Source organism: Cricetulus griseus, chromosome 2, assembly GCF_003668045.3.
Source record: "Cricetulus griseus strain 17A/GY chromosome 2, alternate assembly CriGri-PICRH-1.0, whole genome shotgun sequence".
Taxonomy (NCBI): Eukaryota; Metazoa; Chordata; class Mammalia; order Rodentia; family Cricetidae; genus Cricetulus; species Cricetulus griseus.
Window position 1 is genome coordinate 231,588,932 of NC_048595.1, and position 16,047 is coordinate 231,604,978.

At 47.5% G+C, this 16,047-nt stretch overlaps 1 protein-coding gene across 1 annotated transcript; it reads right to left on the bottom strand.

The window, feature by feature from the left end:
• Positions 1–6,891: 6,891 nt before the first annotated feature.
• Positions 6,892–15,714, bottom strand: Zadh2 (zinc binding alcohol dehydrogenase domain containing 2). The gene is made up of 2 exons (XM_027403714.2): positions 15,420–15,714; positions 6,892–9,586 (listed from the first exon to the last, which is right to left on the bottom strand). The coding sequence occupies exons 1-2, from the start codon at positions 15,626–15,628 to the stop codon at positions 8,662–8,664; spliced, it is 1,134 nt and encodes a 377-aa protein (XP_027259515.1). The 5' UTR covers positions 15,629–15,714; the 3' UTR covers positions 6,892–8,661.
• Positions 15,715–16,047: the final 333 nt, after the last annotated feature.

Sequence of the window (16,047 nt, forward strand, 5' to 3'; positions counted from 1 at the left end):
AAACTCCAATCCTTAGACATTAGGTCACCTTGAGACTTTGGAAGTCTGGTGCTTATTTGGAGGATATATGTGGAGTACTTCTAAATTGGCACTTGAGGCAGGTGTCAAGAGCACACAGAGGAAAGACATAAAAAAGAACATTTTCATCACTTTCACCAACAGGCAGACCCTCATGAATTGCATGAACATCTTCAAGGAGCCTCAGGAGCCCAGGTCCCTTCACTCGGTTTTCCAGATGAACAGGCCCAGGCAGAGAGGTCCTGTGGTTTGCCCGAAGCTGTGGTGTGCGGCTGAACAGCACTGCAAGGCTCTCTCAGGTATCATTCATTGCCAACTAGAAACTGAGAGGCTGGTGTTTGCTCTGTGAGCCTGTGGTGGGAGGCACAGCTGTGGGGGTGGGGTGGGTGGAGGCTGCTGCTTGCATTGCAGGTGGAAAACACGCCATGGCTGAATGCATGCCTAGTCGGGTGTTATACCTAATGAAGTATGTGGAGAAGGGGCCAGTGAGACCCGCCCTATGTCCTAGGGGCCTGTGGTCCTCAGGAGATAGAGTGTGGACATACAGGTGTAAGAGAATTATTTAAGGAGATGAAGTGTGGTATGGATGAAGCCTGCATGGCTGGGATATAAATAAACGGGTGGGTGGGGAGGGGACAAAGCTGCCTCACTGTCACCCTTACCTGTTTGCTCCACGAAGGCCACCACTTTGTGAAGCTTGCTGGTACGGCTGACCCAAGTGAGTCCCACCAGCAGCCAAGACCTCAACATCTCTTGTGTCCAAAGCAAGACTCCGAACTGTTGACAACTAAGGCAGGCCCTGATGGAGCCAGGGAGGCTGCTTGGTTCTAAGGAGCAAGCGTGGGGAACAAAGGACCCACATTAAACTTAAAAGGCTGGGAGGCATGCCATGGGCTGGGGACCCTGGCCAACTACCCTGACCTACTGAGGGTGTTTAGGCAGTGAGAGATCTCAACAAGAAAGAAGGAAAAGAGGCTGAGAACTGAAGTATCCTGACTTCTACATGTACATTCTTGTGCACCCAGATCCATTTGTGCATATGCCTGCGCGCGCACACACACACACACACACACACACACACACACACACACACACGCACACGCACGCACACACACTTCATGCACACAGACACACAAGACACACCACACACACTCTCCACAAACACATCCCATACACACAGACACACATAATTGCATCCACACACATATACAGACATACAGACACACGCACACACAGACACACACACACAGAGCCTTTTTCCTCCCCAGTCTTTTGGAAGCTGTCTACTTTCATTTGCTCCTTCCCTGGATCTTCCCCTACATCCCCCTTTCTCTGAATTTATCAGTGGTTACTTCCAGTCTTTTGTCCCTGCCTGCAAGCTGTACTGGACACATAAGCATAATTGATCCTTCTCCTGCTGACCTTCTTCTGACTCTTCTGGCCCATATCCACCTGGTGCCTGTCCTCTTTTGTGGGGAGTGGAAGAACAGAGAAGGAGAAAGAGACACAGCCACTTTTCCCTAGTGAATATCTACTCTGATCACAGTCTCAAACCCTACGAGCGTTGACAGGTGCTGGGAACACTGAGGGCTCTGCCCAGGGCTCCCCCAAACTCCTAAATTTAGATTTCACCTACGGTTTTGCCAGCTTCCCTTCCTTACATTTGTCCTCAACAGAGCTCTACGGTGGTTATTACAGTGACATATTCACAAGCACGTGCAGGTATTGTGACTTTTCCCTTAAAAGGCCACAGCCTCCTCAAGGACGATAATTCTATTAAATAAAAACTACATGTGTGTTGTCACAGCACATGTTCCAAAAGACCTGATCTGAAGGTGTCAGAGACCTGCTGTCCTTTCATGGGGAAATTGTAAAATACAGAGCTCATTCACTATCTGTGCAGAGGCCTGCTGGCATTTTTATTTGGTGCTATGCTATAAATATAAAGGACTGAAGTATAAATGGTGGTCCTAGGCCAGGGGACAGGGAGTGTAGGTGTTACAATGAATTCAACTTTCAGAACAGGACAGCTGGGAGTGGGGGTCCCAGGACTGTGCCCTTTGTGGAGCTGTAAGGAAAGGCTGTCAGAGCTCCATGGGCATCAGATGGAATCTGTGTTCACAGCTGGGCATCGAGGGGCTGCTCCATTGGAGAAGCTGGGAATGTAATAGTAGAGGGCAGCTGCTGTCATGGTTGCAGTAGGTGCAGGGTAGAGGTCTCTGCAGAGACTGTGTGAGTACATACCTCAGCACTCAAGGCTCCCAGGCCAGCAGTGTCAGCGTCCCCCTGGGAGATGCAAGTTCCTATGTCCACCCCTCACTATCATTTTAGCAGGTGACTTGTGTACATATCACAACACAAGAAGAAACACCATTCTTGAGAAAAATAGATTTGGTCTTAGTCTGATGACTGTCCCAAGTCAGACAGCGATGACATGAGCCATCATCAAGTGTGTGTCCACCTTTAAAGTGGATGTGGGGTTGACGCACCAGTATCTATACCACTGTGAAGATAGTATTCAAACATGTAAAAAAAAACTGTAAGTCCCCAGATGCCTAAAGATGCATCAAACCTGAAATGATGAATATTATTCAGTACTGATTCTTTAGTTTTGACTTCTGGACAATGAAGAGTTGTTTTTGTTCTGTTTTTTTATTTTTAACAGCTGAAGTGATTAGGGGGCTCCTTCAACTCAGCTTCATTCCCTACACACTGATGTACCGGGGTGTAAGTAATTCCCCCAAACTTGCATTGAGTAAAAGCCCTCAAGGAGACAATTCAATTTCCAAATGTAAATTCCAGCCACATGTAGAGGGAACACTATTGCTACCATCCCCTGGTGAGCAATGAGGCTTCCTACAAACGTGATTGCCTCTGACATTGTTGCTGTTCTCAGGAAGTGGCTTTTCAACATTAAAAGAAAGTGGCTTATGTTGGGAGAGGATTCGCTGGTGTAAAGCTGAAAGTTTACTGCTTGTTATGCATGAGTTTGAGGGAAGAAAGGTAGAAATGATGAGGAAAGACACGAATGTTCAATGTCTTTTCCCCCTTAGCATTAATTATGATCTGTGTGAGGTTCTTACCACAGCCTAGCAGGAAGCTTGTACCCATTGGGGTCTCCTCTCTGCACACCCCTCACCTTCAGGCAACTGCTGATACCAGTGGGGGAATATGCCCTTCCTCATGGGCTGAACTTGTAAGGTGAAATATTGGATTTCAGTTAGAATAGCAAATTCAAATTTTAGACATTTTGCTACAACAGCCAATATTCTGGCGGCCAGTTATGATGTTTCTGATAGGCAAAAATGAGCATCAAACTCATTCTATCCAGTAAAAAGTACACAGTGCTGGTAATTCTGGTATTTAAGGACATGTTGACCTTTTAATAGTAAAAACTAAATAGTGTGTGATATTTGTTATTTTAATTTGTGTGTGATTTTGAGAGTATGTTTGTATATAAGTGTGTGTGTGTGTGTGTGTGTGTGTGTGTGTGTGTGTGTGTGTGTATTATGCCTGTGGAGGTCAGAGGTTAACCTCAGGTTTCATTCCTCAAGAACTCTCCTCCTTGTGTTTTGAGACAGGGTCTCTTACCGTGACCTAGGATTTACTGATTAGGCTAGGCTGGTTTGCCAGCTAGTCCCCAAGATCCTCCAATGTCTGTTTCCTCGGTGCTAGGATTACAATTTTACACCGCCATGCCTGGCTTCTTACAAAAGTTCTATAGATCAAACTCAGGTCTTCATGCTTGCAAGGCAGGTCCTTTGCCCACTGAGCTATTACTCCAGCCCTAGTAGGTTTAGATGGTAAACCAAATTGCTAGAGCCCCAAATCTACCGAAGTCTAAACATGATACCTTCCCTGGGTTTGCCATACTCCCATTCATTTGAAGGTTCCTCTCAAAGTCCAGCCATGGTTCTGAAACATATGCTGAAGGACCCTGGCCCCTGGCAAAGGGGACTGTGCAGTCTGGGAGGGGATCCACCTGAGTTCTATCTTTTGAGTCTAGGGACTCTCTGATGTTGACTGGACAAAGTGCCCATTCCTCCTAGGCCCAGCTTTACATTTGAGAAATGGGTAGCGCTAGATTACTCTTCAAACTCTAGTGTTACCAAGTAACATTTGGTCTTAGTTTTTTAAAGCTAGGGAAAGACACACTTTCCAGATCTGTGTTTCTGCTGGAAGTGGCACCTGTGAGCCTGCAAGGAATGCTGGGGGTTGGCGCATATGGTCTTAGGTCAAGTGCTGTCAAGTGAGTGGGACATCCTGCGTCACTTCCAGTGACCACAGGAACTGCTAATAGGAATCACTCGGACCCTGACTGCTGTGTTTAGAGGGTGCCTGCCACTTCAGCAGTGTCACCAGACTGTTTTCTGAGCCCTTAGCACAGGTCTGTCTTTTGTACTGGATGCTGCCACCCAACAGCAGGGTATGTTCTAATTATTATTTTAATTTTGTGTTGGCAGAAAGATACTTTGAGGGAGGCGCTTCCTTTGGGGGGCTATTCAGATCTCCAAACTTCTGGCTCAGGGCTTCTCAGCACACATGAAGAACATATTGGTTTTTCCCTAAACCGTCCTCTGTACAGCACTTACCCTACTGCTTGCGGGACCCATGATATGTTTCCTCCATTCATCCCAACCTCCTGGGATGGGGGCCTGCACAGAAGGGAAAGTCTACAAAGGGCAAAGCTAGCATATCCAAGTAAACATTGCTTAACACTATTGCCAGACATGCGTCACTGGCTGCTGGGTCCCAGTGAAGAGTTAAACAGAAGCTACAGGCTTACACAATCAAGATATACACTGTACTTGACTTTTTTTTTTTTTCATATCAGCTCTTTGCTACAAGAACTTCTTGAAATGACATACTGGCAAGACATTGTTTTGTGTTGTGTGTTATGTTTTTCTAGGGCTTGGGTGGGAGCAACCTCTTCTAGATTGCTCACGGTAACAGTAGTTAAGGTTCTCACAGTGAACAGTCTCCTTCTGAGTTGAAATAGTGTGGTGTTAAAAGGCTAGGAAAAAGCCCAGAATTTCAAGCTTACAGCAGTGTTGTGTTATTGAAAATCAAGCTATGCACTTTGGCTTCTGTTCTGTGATCTCAAATACTGGGTTCTAAGACATTGTGGTTGCAGATGCTGTCCAAATAAAAACCAAAACAGAACAAAATGTCCTCAAATAAAACAAACCCCAACCTGAAAAACTAAGTTTGCATGACTATATTTACATAACTATTATAAATAACAAAATTTTTTAAGAAGTATAGATGAGTAAGTATAAGTTCATCAAATCAGGCCATTTTGCATGTGAGCAGCCCCATAAAATCTGTAGAGCTCAGGAAATTAAAGTTGCAAGTGGACAGTCCTAGGTCTTATCAAATTTATTCTGGAAGCTGCATGTTGCTGGTCTGACTTTATAGGATCTGAAATATGGTATTTACTCCATGGGAACATGTGGTAAAGTAATCAAGTAAAGTCTCTGGCCTTTGCACAAAGCCTCGTTTTAAAGGGGACCTTGACTGGTAAATTTATGCAGCCTGTGAGTTCCACAAGGGGTTAAGACATTACAGGTACAAGTCAGGTGGCCATTATAAATGTTACCCAAATAAAAGCCCAAAACAGGAAGCCAAGAAACAGGTCCCTAAGGCAGGCAGTGTCTTAAGTGATATCATCTGTCAAGTTTCCAGCATCTTGTGGTAGGGACACAGAAAGAAGGTTTTCATGGCACTGGGACATTACGGCCTCATTAGCTGTGGCTCTCCTCCACACACAGTGCAGGGTTTCACTGTAATAAGCTGCAGCTACTTCTCACACACTAGCAGTAGAGAAATACTGAAGCAAATACTAATGGCCATCTACAGGGGCTCCATTCTATTCCTGATAAACTCCATCCTGGTGCAGTCAGACATAGCAGCACATAGAACCAATCTTCCTTTGCAAACCAGTTCCTGGATTTGTGTGTGTGTGTGTGTGCGTGTGCGTGTGCGTGTGCGTGTGTGTGTGTGTGTGTGTGCGTGTGTTGAAATCAATCAGCATCTGTAGTTATTGTGAAAAGGGCCAGGAATTACATTGTGCATTTGTGCATTTGAAACAGTTTGACTTTTCAGAAGTCCTGACCTAACACTGAGGCCTACCTTCCTGGTGAATGAATGATGTGAGAAGGCCACACTGAGGACTGAGAAATCATTTATCCCACACTGATGCCCTGCCCTTGTCCCTTCCCTAGAGCAAGGCTGACAATGGATCTGAATTATGAATGCACTTTTTGTGATATGGGACACCATAGAGTATAGACCCTCATATCGCTTCACCTCCCATTAGTGACTGGGCCTTAAGAACAACCCGAGGGGACCAAACTAATATTCATTTATAACCCTAATTTTAAAAATCCCTTTTCACAAGAATAAAAAAAAAACTTTTAAAACATATTTTGGGATTATTGGAATAGGCAGAATCATTCATGCTTGTTTTCTAAGAATAAATGAAAACAGCAAGTACCATAGTTTCTCTATTTGGGGACAGAAAGACATGAGGTTTCTTTTTCTTTCTTTCTTTTTTTTTTTTAATGCTGTTTTATTTTAAACCTGGGTGTTTGAATTTTACTTTTACGTAGCCGAATTTAGTATATTCCCTCAAAACATAATACATTTTTATTCTGTAGCTTAAGGGATCCATCAGATAAAATGTTGGTCTTTCATCTTTATTACCCTCCCATTAAAATGAAGGAAACCGGGACTCACTTCAGTTTAGAAGAGGCAATTTAGTTGGTAATGTCCTCCGTCCCGAAGCCTTTTCAGAGGGAGAGTGCATTATCACCGAGATTTCACACATCTATCTGCATAGGAAGCAACCGAGCCTTTCAGACACATACTACGTTAAATTTAATAATAGTCTTTGATTAGATTATTTTATTACAACATTTTTCCATTACCAGTCATTTCCTGAGCATACGAACATTCATAAAACCTGCCCTCCCTCCCCGTTTGTTATGTTTGTATACAGAAGAGCCAGCACAGCCTCTCCTGCTACAGTGGCTATGTCTGAAAGGGACAGATTAGCAACTGCGAACCACATTGGACGAGCCTTCCTTGTCCCCTGCACCAGCAGCCCTTTGCTATGACGAGGACACAAAGAGCCTCGCGTCAGGCTGCTACCCTTCTTCATAACTCAAAAGCGTCACAGTGGCAATAGCCTCCAGTGCTATTTGTCTTTAGTGCAGTTGTGACACATCGGCATGATCCATAATTTGGCAGCTATTTACCGTGACATTTCCCTTCAGTGCGGCCATAACATTCAGTGAAGCCATTATTTGGTTCCATTTACCATATAAATTGTATTGTTGTGCATGCATGCTAGCAGCTACATTAGGTACCTGGAAATGAGTAAATCTTGTAAAATAGATACTAAACAGCTACTCAGAAACAGGATCTCTCTGCTCCTCAGATGCAGGGAAAGAATTAAATCTGGCCCCAACTTTTCACAAGAGTACTCTTAATTGCATCCCCATTTATTGAGCACATTTGATGTACTGAAACCCAAGACTGGAAAATAATCTGACAGGCTTCACCTTCAATTAGAAAGGCACCCACCGTGGGGTTTTGATTCTGTGACAAAAGTGGCAGGCAGCCCTTGGACACCGAAGGTGAAGGGCAAGCAGGTCAGCTCCGGTGTAGTTTGAAGAGAAGCCGGCATGTAGGCTGATGGACAGAATGCACTAGAGCAGGCAAAATGGGAACACAGGATACCAGACTGCCATTCCATTCCTGTCACCGAGATCAAGCCTTCCACACCACCCCTTTGAGGAGAAGCAAATGGTTGATTTTAGAAGACTTGGGTGCCTACCGTGTTTGGAACTATGAGACTTTTGCTCCTTGGGGACAGGAAGTGAGCTGCTTTTAACCTTTCAGGTGCTCGAGTGAGCCCCTGCTGTGGTCCCTGTTACTGCACTTGGCCATGAGCCTCCTGAGGAGGCAGTTCTCCCTTCCTCTGCACACAGCAGCTTTCACAAAATCCCCCAAACCATAGCTTTACCCTCCAAAACCCACAGTTTCCAATATTCATTTCTTCTTGGGACACAAACACGCTCTTCACCAGTCAACCTTACCAGGATGTGAATTCATGCCACCGAAGAGCATATATGTCATTAAGACATGCGTGTTTGCTGATTCACTTTTCCAATAACTTACCAGAATCTGGAGACTTCTCTCCCAAACGTCCTTGCTAAGCATATGGACCATGAGAATGCCAGGCCGAGCCACACTACTTGCTCACCTGTGAAGTACTTAGGAGCAGCTGTTTCCAAAGCAAAGGAGCCTTGGTGAGCTATTTGAAGACTGATTTAAAAAAAAATCTCATCAAGCTGGGGACATACTGACTCGATCAGGTCTCACATCAGGAATTAATTTACTTCCTTGGAACAATAAAATCTGGAATGAGACTGTCCATGACTAAAGAATTGAATGTAAACGTTTTTACCTCTTAGCTATAGAGAGAACTTTTATTGAGGCACATTATTTTTACCCCCAAGGAGACGGGGGGAGCAGAATTCATTAACACTATACTTTTGTTTCAAGATACATTTTGTTCATTCTAAGACATGGAGAATTCCTTTTCTTTCTCCTTTGGTTTGTGTCATTGTTCTGTTGTCATAGCTTACTGCTGACACAGTGAGGTAATTCAACCACAAGTTTTCCAGTATTTTTCCCAGTGTACATATAGTCAACAGCCCGGAATATGGAGTCCAGGCCAATGAACCTTCCCTCTGGAGCCAGGTGCCCCAGGTCCACCTCACAAACCAGTTCCCCATGAGCATATAGCTCTAGCAAGTGTTCCATGGCAGCCTGGTACTTGGAGAAGTAGTGGTTCAGAAAGAACCCCTGGAGACTGGCAGACTTCTTCAGGAGCTTGGCCGGCAGAGCTCCTGCTTTTATAGGTGAAAGACCTGCAGGGCTTTGGTAGCCAGAGATAAACCCAATTATTATCAAACGCCCTTTGGTGGCTAAGGCATCCAAAGCCAGGTCAAACATGGCTCCCCCAACAGACTCGTAGACTACATCGACACCGTCAGGGTATTCTTGCTTCAGGACTGCATGCACGGCCTCTGCTTTGTAGTTGATGGGGCGATCACACCCAATGGATTTCAGAAAAGCTAACTTTTTGTCCGAAGAGCAGGTTCCAATGACATGGCACTTGGCTATTTTTGAAAGTTGCACAGCAAACTGGCCTGTTCCCCCAGCGGCTGCTGTCACCAAAACTTTCTTCCCTTCTGACAGCCCTCCGAGCTCTTTCAGGCTGATGTAGGCAGTGGTGCCACTAACTAGCAGAGTGAGATACTCAGGTTTCACTGAAGGCAGGGGAATGGCAATGTTAGCAGGCACCACTGTATACTCAGCAAAGGAACCTGGAGCCACATAAGCCACAGCCTGGCCCACCGTGTACCTAGCACTAGCAGAGAGGCCTAAGGCCACCACCTCACCAATCCCTTCAAAACCTATGTCAAAGGGGGGCTTCACGGATGGGTCATAGCGGCCAGCAGAGTAGTTGATGTCAGATGCGTTAATACCAACGAATCTAGAAGAAAACAGACAGAGGCATCAAGACTCTTCCTTTGTGAGGGGCCTTCATATTCAGCGTAGGGGGAAATAGGCCTTTCAAACCCAGTGAGTGTGAAAGGGCTTTGGGACCTGACAGAATTCAGGAGAGTAATTGTTGATGTTTAGCTGAAAAAAAGAATTTTAACATGTATTACCCGGAGTTTGGGAATATTTTATTCTTTTGTAGTTTAGGAATAATTTCCTATTACTGTAATCAGCAGGTGATGTATTTTTATTTCCTGTACCACTTACTCTGTCCTCTTTCAAGAGGAAGGAAGGAAGGAAGGAAGGAAGGAAGGAGGAGGAGGAGGAGGAGGAGGAGGAGGAGGAGGAGGAGGAGGAAGAAAAGCCAGGAAGCCCTCACCAGCCACAAAGTTCACTAGTACTCTAAGCTGGAAATTAATTGGTCTCTTGACAGAGATGTTAAAAACAACAGTGGGATAAAATACACCCGAAGAAGCACACTTGTATTGATTCTGGCAACAATTTAACACTTCAGATAATAACAGTAATGACAATGATATTATTAAAGATTGATGGACATGCAAGGTCGCCCATGCGACATGTCACTGCCCTGGTTGTTTGAAACGCCGAAGCAGGTTTTCTCTCTGATGTAACTATGCCCAGCATGAACATACACATTTTGATTAATTGAACCAAAACTGGAGGGAATGGTTTTTATGCAGCATTCGGCATTTTACAGCCTTTGCAGATGAAAAGGGAAGCAAGCCCTCACTGTATTTTCCTCAACAAGAAGCAGAGACACGGCCTGATTAATAGCAGATGACTGGTTTCGTTTTGGAATCCAGGCTCACATTAACTGTGAGGCCAGTATTTTACCAGCTTTTCTTTGTACCCAGTATACCTCATAACAAAAATATCTCCATGGGGTAGTGGTAACCTCTTCTAAGAATGTCAAGAACTCTAACACAGAAGGACCCCAAAATTGCCATTTCCTCCCATAAGAAAGTGAAAAGATGGCAGGAGAAAACTGAATTCACTTTTAATTTATGAACCCAAACTGTCCTGTGCAGGGGCACACTTTTACTATTACCTCTAGACAATGCCCTGGACTTTTAAGGGTCCCTCACAAGTATCCTGCCATACAGAAAGACCTTTCCAGATTATGGAAATAAGAGAGCTGGAAACAGTTTCTTCCACCAAGTTGCTCTCAGAAATCAACTTACCATGGCTCCTACAACAGTAAATTCTGCTTTCTGTACTCACAGATAAGGTCCAATAATGAAAAGTGGGGAAAATCAGTGTGGTTCATTTTTCTTCCAGACCAAAATGCCAATATTCTTTTTCTTTTCCTTTTTTTTTTTTTTTGGAAAAGGAGCTGGAAATCTGCATCGAATCGTTTTCCCTTTAAATGTACACAGTTCTCCAGCCCTGACCTTCTAGACTTCCCACTAGAGCCAGGCTGCAGGGCACCTCACCACCCTTCATTCACTGGAAAAGCTAACTCCAGGAGAGAAGGCCGCCAGGGTGGAAGTGATTCTTAATGCAGGCAAACAGGGACCAACTGCTAGTCCTCCCTCTCCCTACTTAAGAGTTAACCCTTCCCGTTCCTCTCCAGGTTGTCCTCATTTGGCATCTCAAGGTCCACAAGGGCTGCTTCCCCCTACCCCCCACCCCAGCCCCCGAGGAGAAGCTAGGGCCCACTAGTACTGCGGCCCAGTGGGTGGGGTGGGTAGGATCCTGTGGATCCTACAAAGTCCCTCCTGCGCAGGGGAAGTTGCCTTTTTGCTGGAAGAGAGCTAGCAGGGCACACTGTCAGAGGAGGCAGCTGAGGCCAAGTTTGGAGGGGGTAATACTGTGGCTCAGCTGAGCTGGACTGGTTGCTGATGGCCAGTAGGGGCTTGAGCTGGAAACACCACAGCGGTCACTATGGCCATCAGCACCAGCAAGCACTGTTGTGGTGGCACTGACCCGCAGGCCCGAGAGCCTCTTCCCGCTGGCATCTGCCCTGAGGCGTCGGCCCAGAAAGCAGGGCAGCACCACACTGGGGCGCTCCGGGGTGGTTCTCTGCTGGGAACCGTGATCTTTCCATCGCCACCACCCGGGAGTGACATCAATGACCCCATGTCCCAGAGCCAGACACATCTGGCTGCTGGGGGTCCTGGCCCTACGGACATGCAGAGCAAAACTCGCCAGCTCATGACCTTGACATGCATGCATCTCCAGTTGCCATCGCCCTCAACCCTGCCCCTCTTCTAATCTATCCTCCTCGTCGGGGAGCAATTCCAACTATTCCCTATAGCCTGCCTTCTGGTCCCCGTACCCTCTGCAGCGCCCCTTGGTCCATGGTGCACGGATCCCTGTCTCTACCTGGTACCTAGTTCTGGCACTGCGTCCCTACCGCGCTGGTGGAGACCCGCCACTACCTTGGACGCACCTTGCTCCTTACCTGGGCTTTATTTCTTTATTAGAAGCTGTGTGTGCCTTCCCCTCCCCAAGAAACCAGTTCAAGGGTAGCGGGCTCAAAGGGAAAGAAGGACTGGGTTAAAGAAGGAAGAAGGGAAGGCGAGCCACAGAAAAACAAAACAAACGACAAAAAAAATATCAGTAAAGATGCGCTGGCACACTTGGAGACCCTCCCTGTACTTGAAAATGTGTGCCAGGAATGACTGCAAGACCCTGGCAACCCGAGAGGATACACTGTGAAAGCCAAAGTCCAGGCACCCCACGAAAATTTAATGGGACCACAGCAGGCATTTCCCAAATATACCCTTTTAAAGCCACTTGCTACTTGGATATTTATACTACAAAGTGGTGAGTGCCTTCTACGTTTACTGTAAAAGCGGGTGTGTGTGGGGGTGTTGCTTTCCTTTGAACAAACACCGAAAAGGAAAACTTGGAACACAGGAAAAGCCTTGAAAACTGGGAGACACAGTCGTCCAAAACAGACTTTCTTTGAAAAACAGACAAATAAAAAACCAGAAAGAGAAGAAGGAAAAGTTGGGGGGGGGTATGGAGAATCTCGGCTTGGAGAGTGAGCAGAAATATCTTACCCTCCCGTGAGCAACAAACCGTTTATCTCGATGCCTTCCCCTCCCCCACTGCTCACCGCCATTCCTACAAACTCTTTGCGTTATCTTACACTTGAGCAGAAAATCGTTAGGAATATTTGGAAACGAAAACAATCTGTCATTCTCACAAAAAGGACAAAAATAACACACACAAAAAAACGGACTTGACCAGCACTATCTGTCTCTTTTTCTTTTCAGAGGGCTGAGCAGAGGGGGAAACTGAAGTTGTCCCAGCTGTGGATGCAGTAAGGTGATGGCTGATAAAGGGACATCAATTACTGACTCAAGAGGGGTCCTGTGCACCCCTCCACACACTTTTCCTTGGTTATAAACTTAACTGCTCTAAATCCACGTCTAGCTTGCATATACTGCCCCTCCTTGTGAATGAAACATTGTATTTTGCTAACTGGGAGGAGGTGTGGAAACAGTTCACCGGACAGAAAACACCCTTCCAAAGAAATGTGTTTGGGCTTAGCCCACTTATTCCAGGGGAAATTTTGTTATGATAAAAACGAGGAGCCGCTGAATTAAAATGTAATGTAGTTAGCACTACTTAGGAGGCCATTGGCCCTGGATTCAAATGAAGAACCTACTTGCGGTTAATTATTAGACTCTGCTTCTTAAAAATAAAATGAAACCGGGAAGAACACCGACAGTGTTCATAAGAATAAAAGATCAGCCTTCAGTTGAGTGGAGACTGTTACAAAACAGCAATAGAGAGGCAAGGTTCGCCTGTTTTCAACTCACAAAGTGGCTTCATTTGCCCCCCAGTTGTGGATTCAAGGTAGAAGTTGGAAGTCAAGTTGTTCCTGTAAAGCACTTGTATCAAAGGGATTCTTGGCAGACACGGAAGCAAAATAGAGCCGTGGATTTTTAAAACAACACGAATAGCTGAATTTTCCAAAATGGAAGTCTACTGCAATCCAAAGGAGCATCCAATTCCGACCAACTAAGATGACCCTGGGCATCCAGGAGTGCTGCGGGCCAAGGGGAAAGGAGAAGCTTTGAGGGAGATAGAGGGGTGTGGAAGACGTCCAAGAGTTAAATCAACTCGAGGGTGAGAGGCCCCCAGACCAGCAAAGCAGAGTAATCTGCACACACACAGCACGGGAAGTCCCAGCAAAGCAGAGTAATCTGCACACACACGGCACGGGAAGTCCCACCTAGACTTTGCTTGCGCTTCTCCCACTTGACACCTTCTCCCAGCCTGTCCCCCTTGTGGCACCCCCTCCACGTTTCACACCTGTTTCAACGAGGGATTTTATGTAAGCAGTTGTGTGTGTTTATTGGTGTTTACAGTCAACACTATATAAATCACAACAATAAAAGAAAATGAAAGCCCGCATGCAACTTTTTTTTTTTTTTAATCTCCCACGAAGTTTGCTTGGAAAGGCTTTCAGTCTATTTTCACCTCAACTTGTAACAAATCACTGATGTGCCCTGGGTGTTCCACATGAACACAAGCTCAAGCCCATTTTAGGTTGGCAGGACTCAAATTTTTAGCCTCCAAGGCTGATCATTTCATCACATAATGAGGCACTCCCCTGCGCCAGGAGCGGCTACAGCAAGCATGTGAAGGACACATACGCACCAACCTCTAGGGCACTCTACACCCACGCACTCCGCTCCTCTCGATCCCACACACCCTCAAACGCGAAGATTCCAACAGGTTTCCAAAAGTTTCAAAACCAGCCTTTTCCATTCCTACAGTCTTGTTTGGAAAGTTGACAGGAATCTTTAAACTGGACTGGTGGAGCTAATAATCTTTGCACCCTTGGGTAGATGAGTTTCGTCATTTAGACTTTCAGGGGACAAAACTACTTTCTGATAGTTTACAGCTTGGGCACAATCAGAACTCCTCCCTTCCGTAATTTTACCCAGCTTTCAACACACCGAGCTGAGACCTTTGAATGGAAGCCAGCAGGTGAGAGGGCACCGGGGAGAGAATCCCTCCTGACTGTCCGGCGGGCAGCGCGAGGACGCACCCAGCAGACCTCAGTGTGGCATGGCCTGGACTTAGCACAGTGAGGTCTCACACTTCTGCTTAACCACTTACTAAAGATTAGTGATGTGGAAAACCATTAAGGTGGGGAGCATCAGGTAGAACGATCAGGTCTGGCAACAACCAGTGTGCCACCCGAAGGTCTGCAATGCATTCAGGAAAATGCAGCCATGCCCCCGCCCAACGTTGGCCCAGCTTGCCTGGTGCACGCCCCCGCTTTGCACTCAGGGGACAGAGCGCGGAGAAATGGTAGTGACAACACGCAGACTAGGTGAACACCAACACACCCAAGGACAGGCTCCGCCAGTATGAGATGGAGAAAAAAGCAAACCGAACAAGGGCCCCCTTCCTCCAGAGCACGTTTACCTAAACGTCGCAGTGTGTGTCCAGGCTGTTGCTGCTCCACTAAAAATTATGGCAACGCAGGAACCGTGGGTGCGCGCGGGTGGGCCGGGTGGGGAGCCTCCCTTTCTGGGTCCCGTCGTTTTTATTTAGGGAGCAGGAGGGGGAGGAGGGACGGCTGGGGGAGGGAGGAATCCCAAATTAAAATAACCCCCGGATAAAGAGGACGTTTTGGTGGCATCGGGTTTTCACACCAGCAAGTCACATTACATTCGCCTTCGCCAGATGGCGGCGGGTTCAACTTCCCAGGATCTCGCAAAGTCAGACTGTACGCCCAAACGCGCGCCGCAGTGTGGGCAGGCGGGCGACCCGGGACAGTCGGGAGCCTAGCTGCGCGGGCCGGGGACCGGGACGGGGTCGCGCGCCGGGCTCACCGATTCCGGACGAGGAGGTCTCCGTCCCCGGGGAGCGGCACTGGGCAGTCCCGGCGCAGGGTGACGGCCTCGCGGAAGTTAGGGCTCAGCCGGGTCACCACCAGCTTCTGCATGGCTCGGGGGATGGCGGAGCCCTGGAAGTCCAGGAAGTGACGGGCGTACGACATGTCCACGATGGCTCGGGCCCCGGCGGCCGTCAGCCTCAGCATAGCCCACGATCGGCTCCGCCCGCTCCTGCGCCTACGCTGGCCCGGGTCGCGCCCAGCCCCGGCCGCTAGGCTCCGCTCGGCTCCGCGCGCGGGCGGGCCGCCCCTCCTCCGGCCCGCGCCCTCCCCTAGGCTCCCGCCTCCCCTCACCGCCCCGCTCCCGCCCCCGCCCTGCGGCCCCGCCGCGCGCCGCAGCCCCCGCGGAACCCGGGCGCTCCACCCCAGGATCCCTGCCCGGCCCCACGGCCGTCGCCGCCGCTGCTCCTTTAATCTTTTTGTTTTGGTTTGAATCCGCTCGGCTCACACTGGCCTAGGATCTCCTCCGCCCTCCCCTTTCCTCCGGGCGCGGGAGAGGCCCCGGATATCCCCACCCTCCCCACGCTCTGCGACAGGATTTGATTCCTCCACCGGGGGCGGGGGGC

What these genes read in the sequence shown, in the direction of transcription:
- Zadh2 (XM_027403714.2), bottom strand. Translation starts at nt 15,628, where the DNA reads ATGCTGAGGCTGACGGCCGCCGGGGCCCGAGCCATCGTGGACATGTCG. An exon ending in GACCTCCTCGTCCGGAATCG is followed by an intron (nt 9,587 to 15,419) that starts GTGAGCCCGGCG and finishes GTTTTCTTCTAG; the next exon opens with ATTCGTTGGTATTAACGCAT.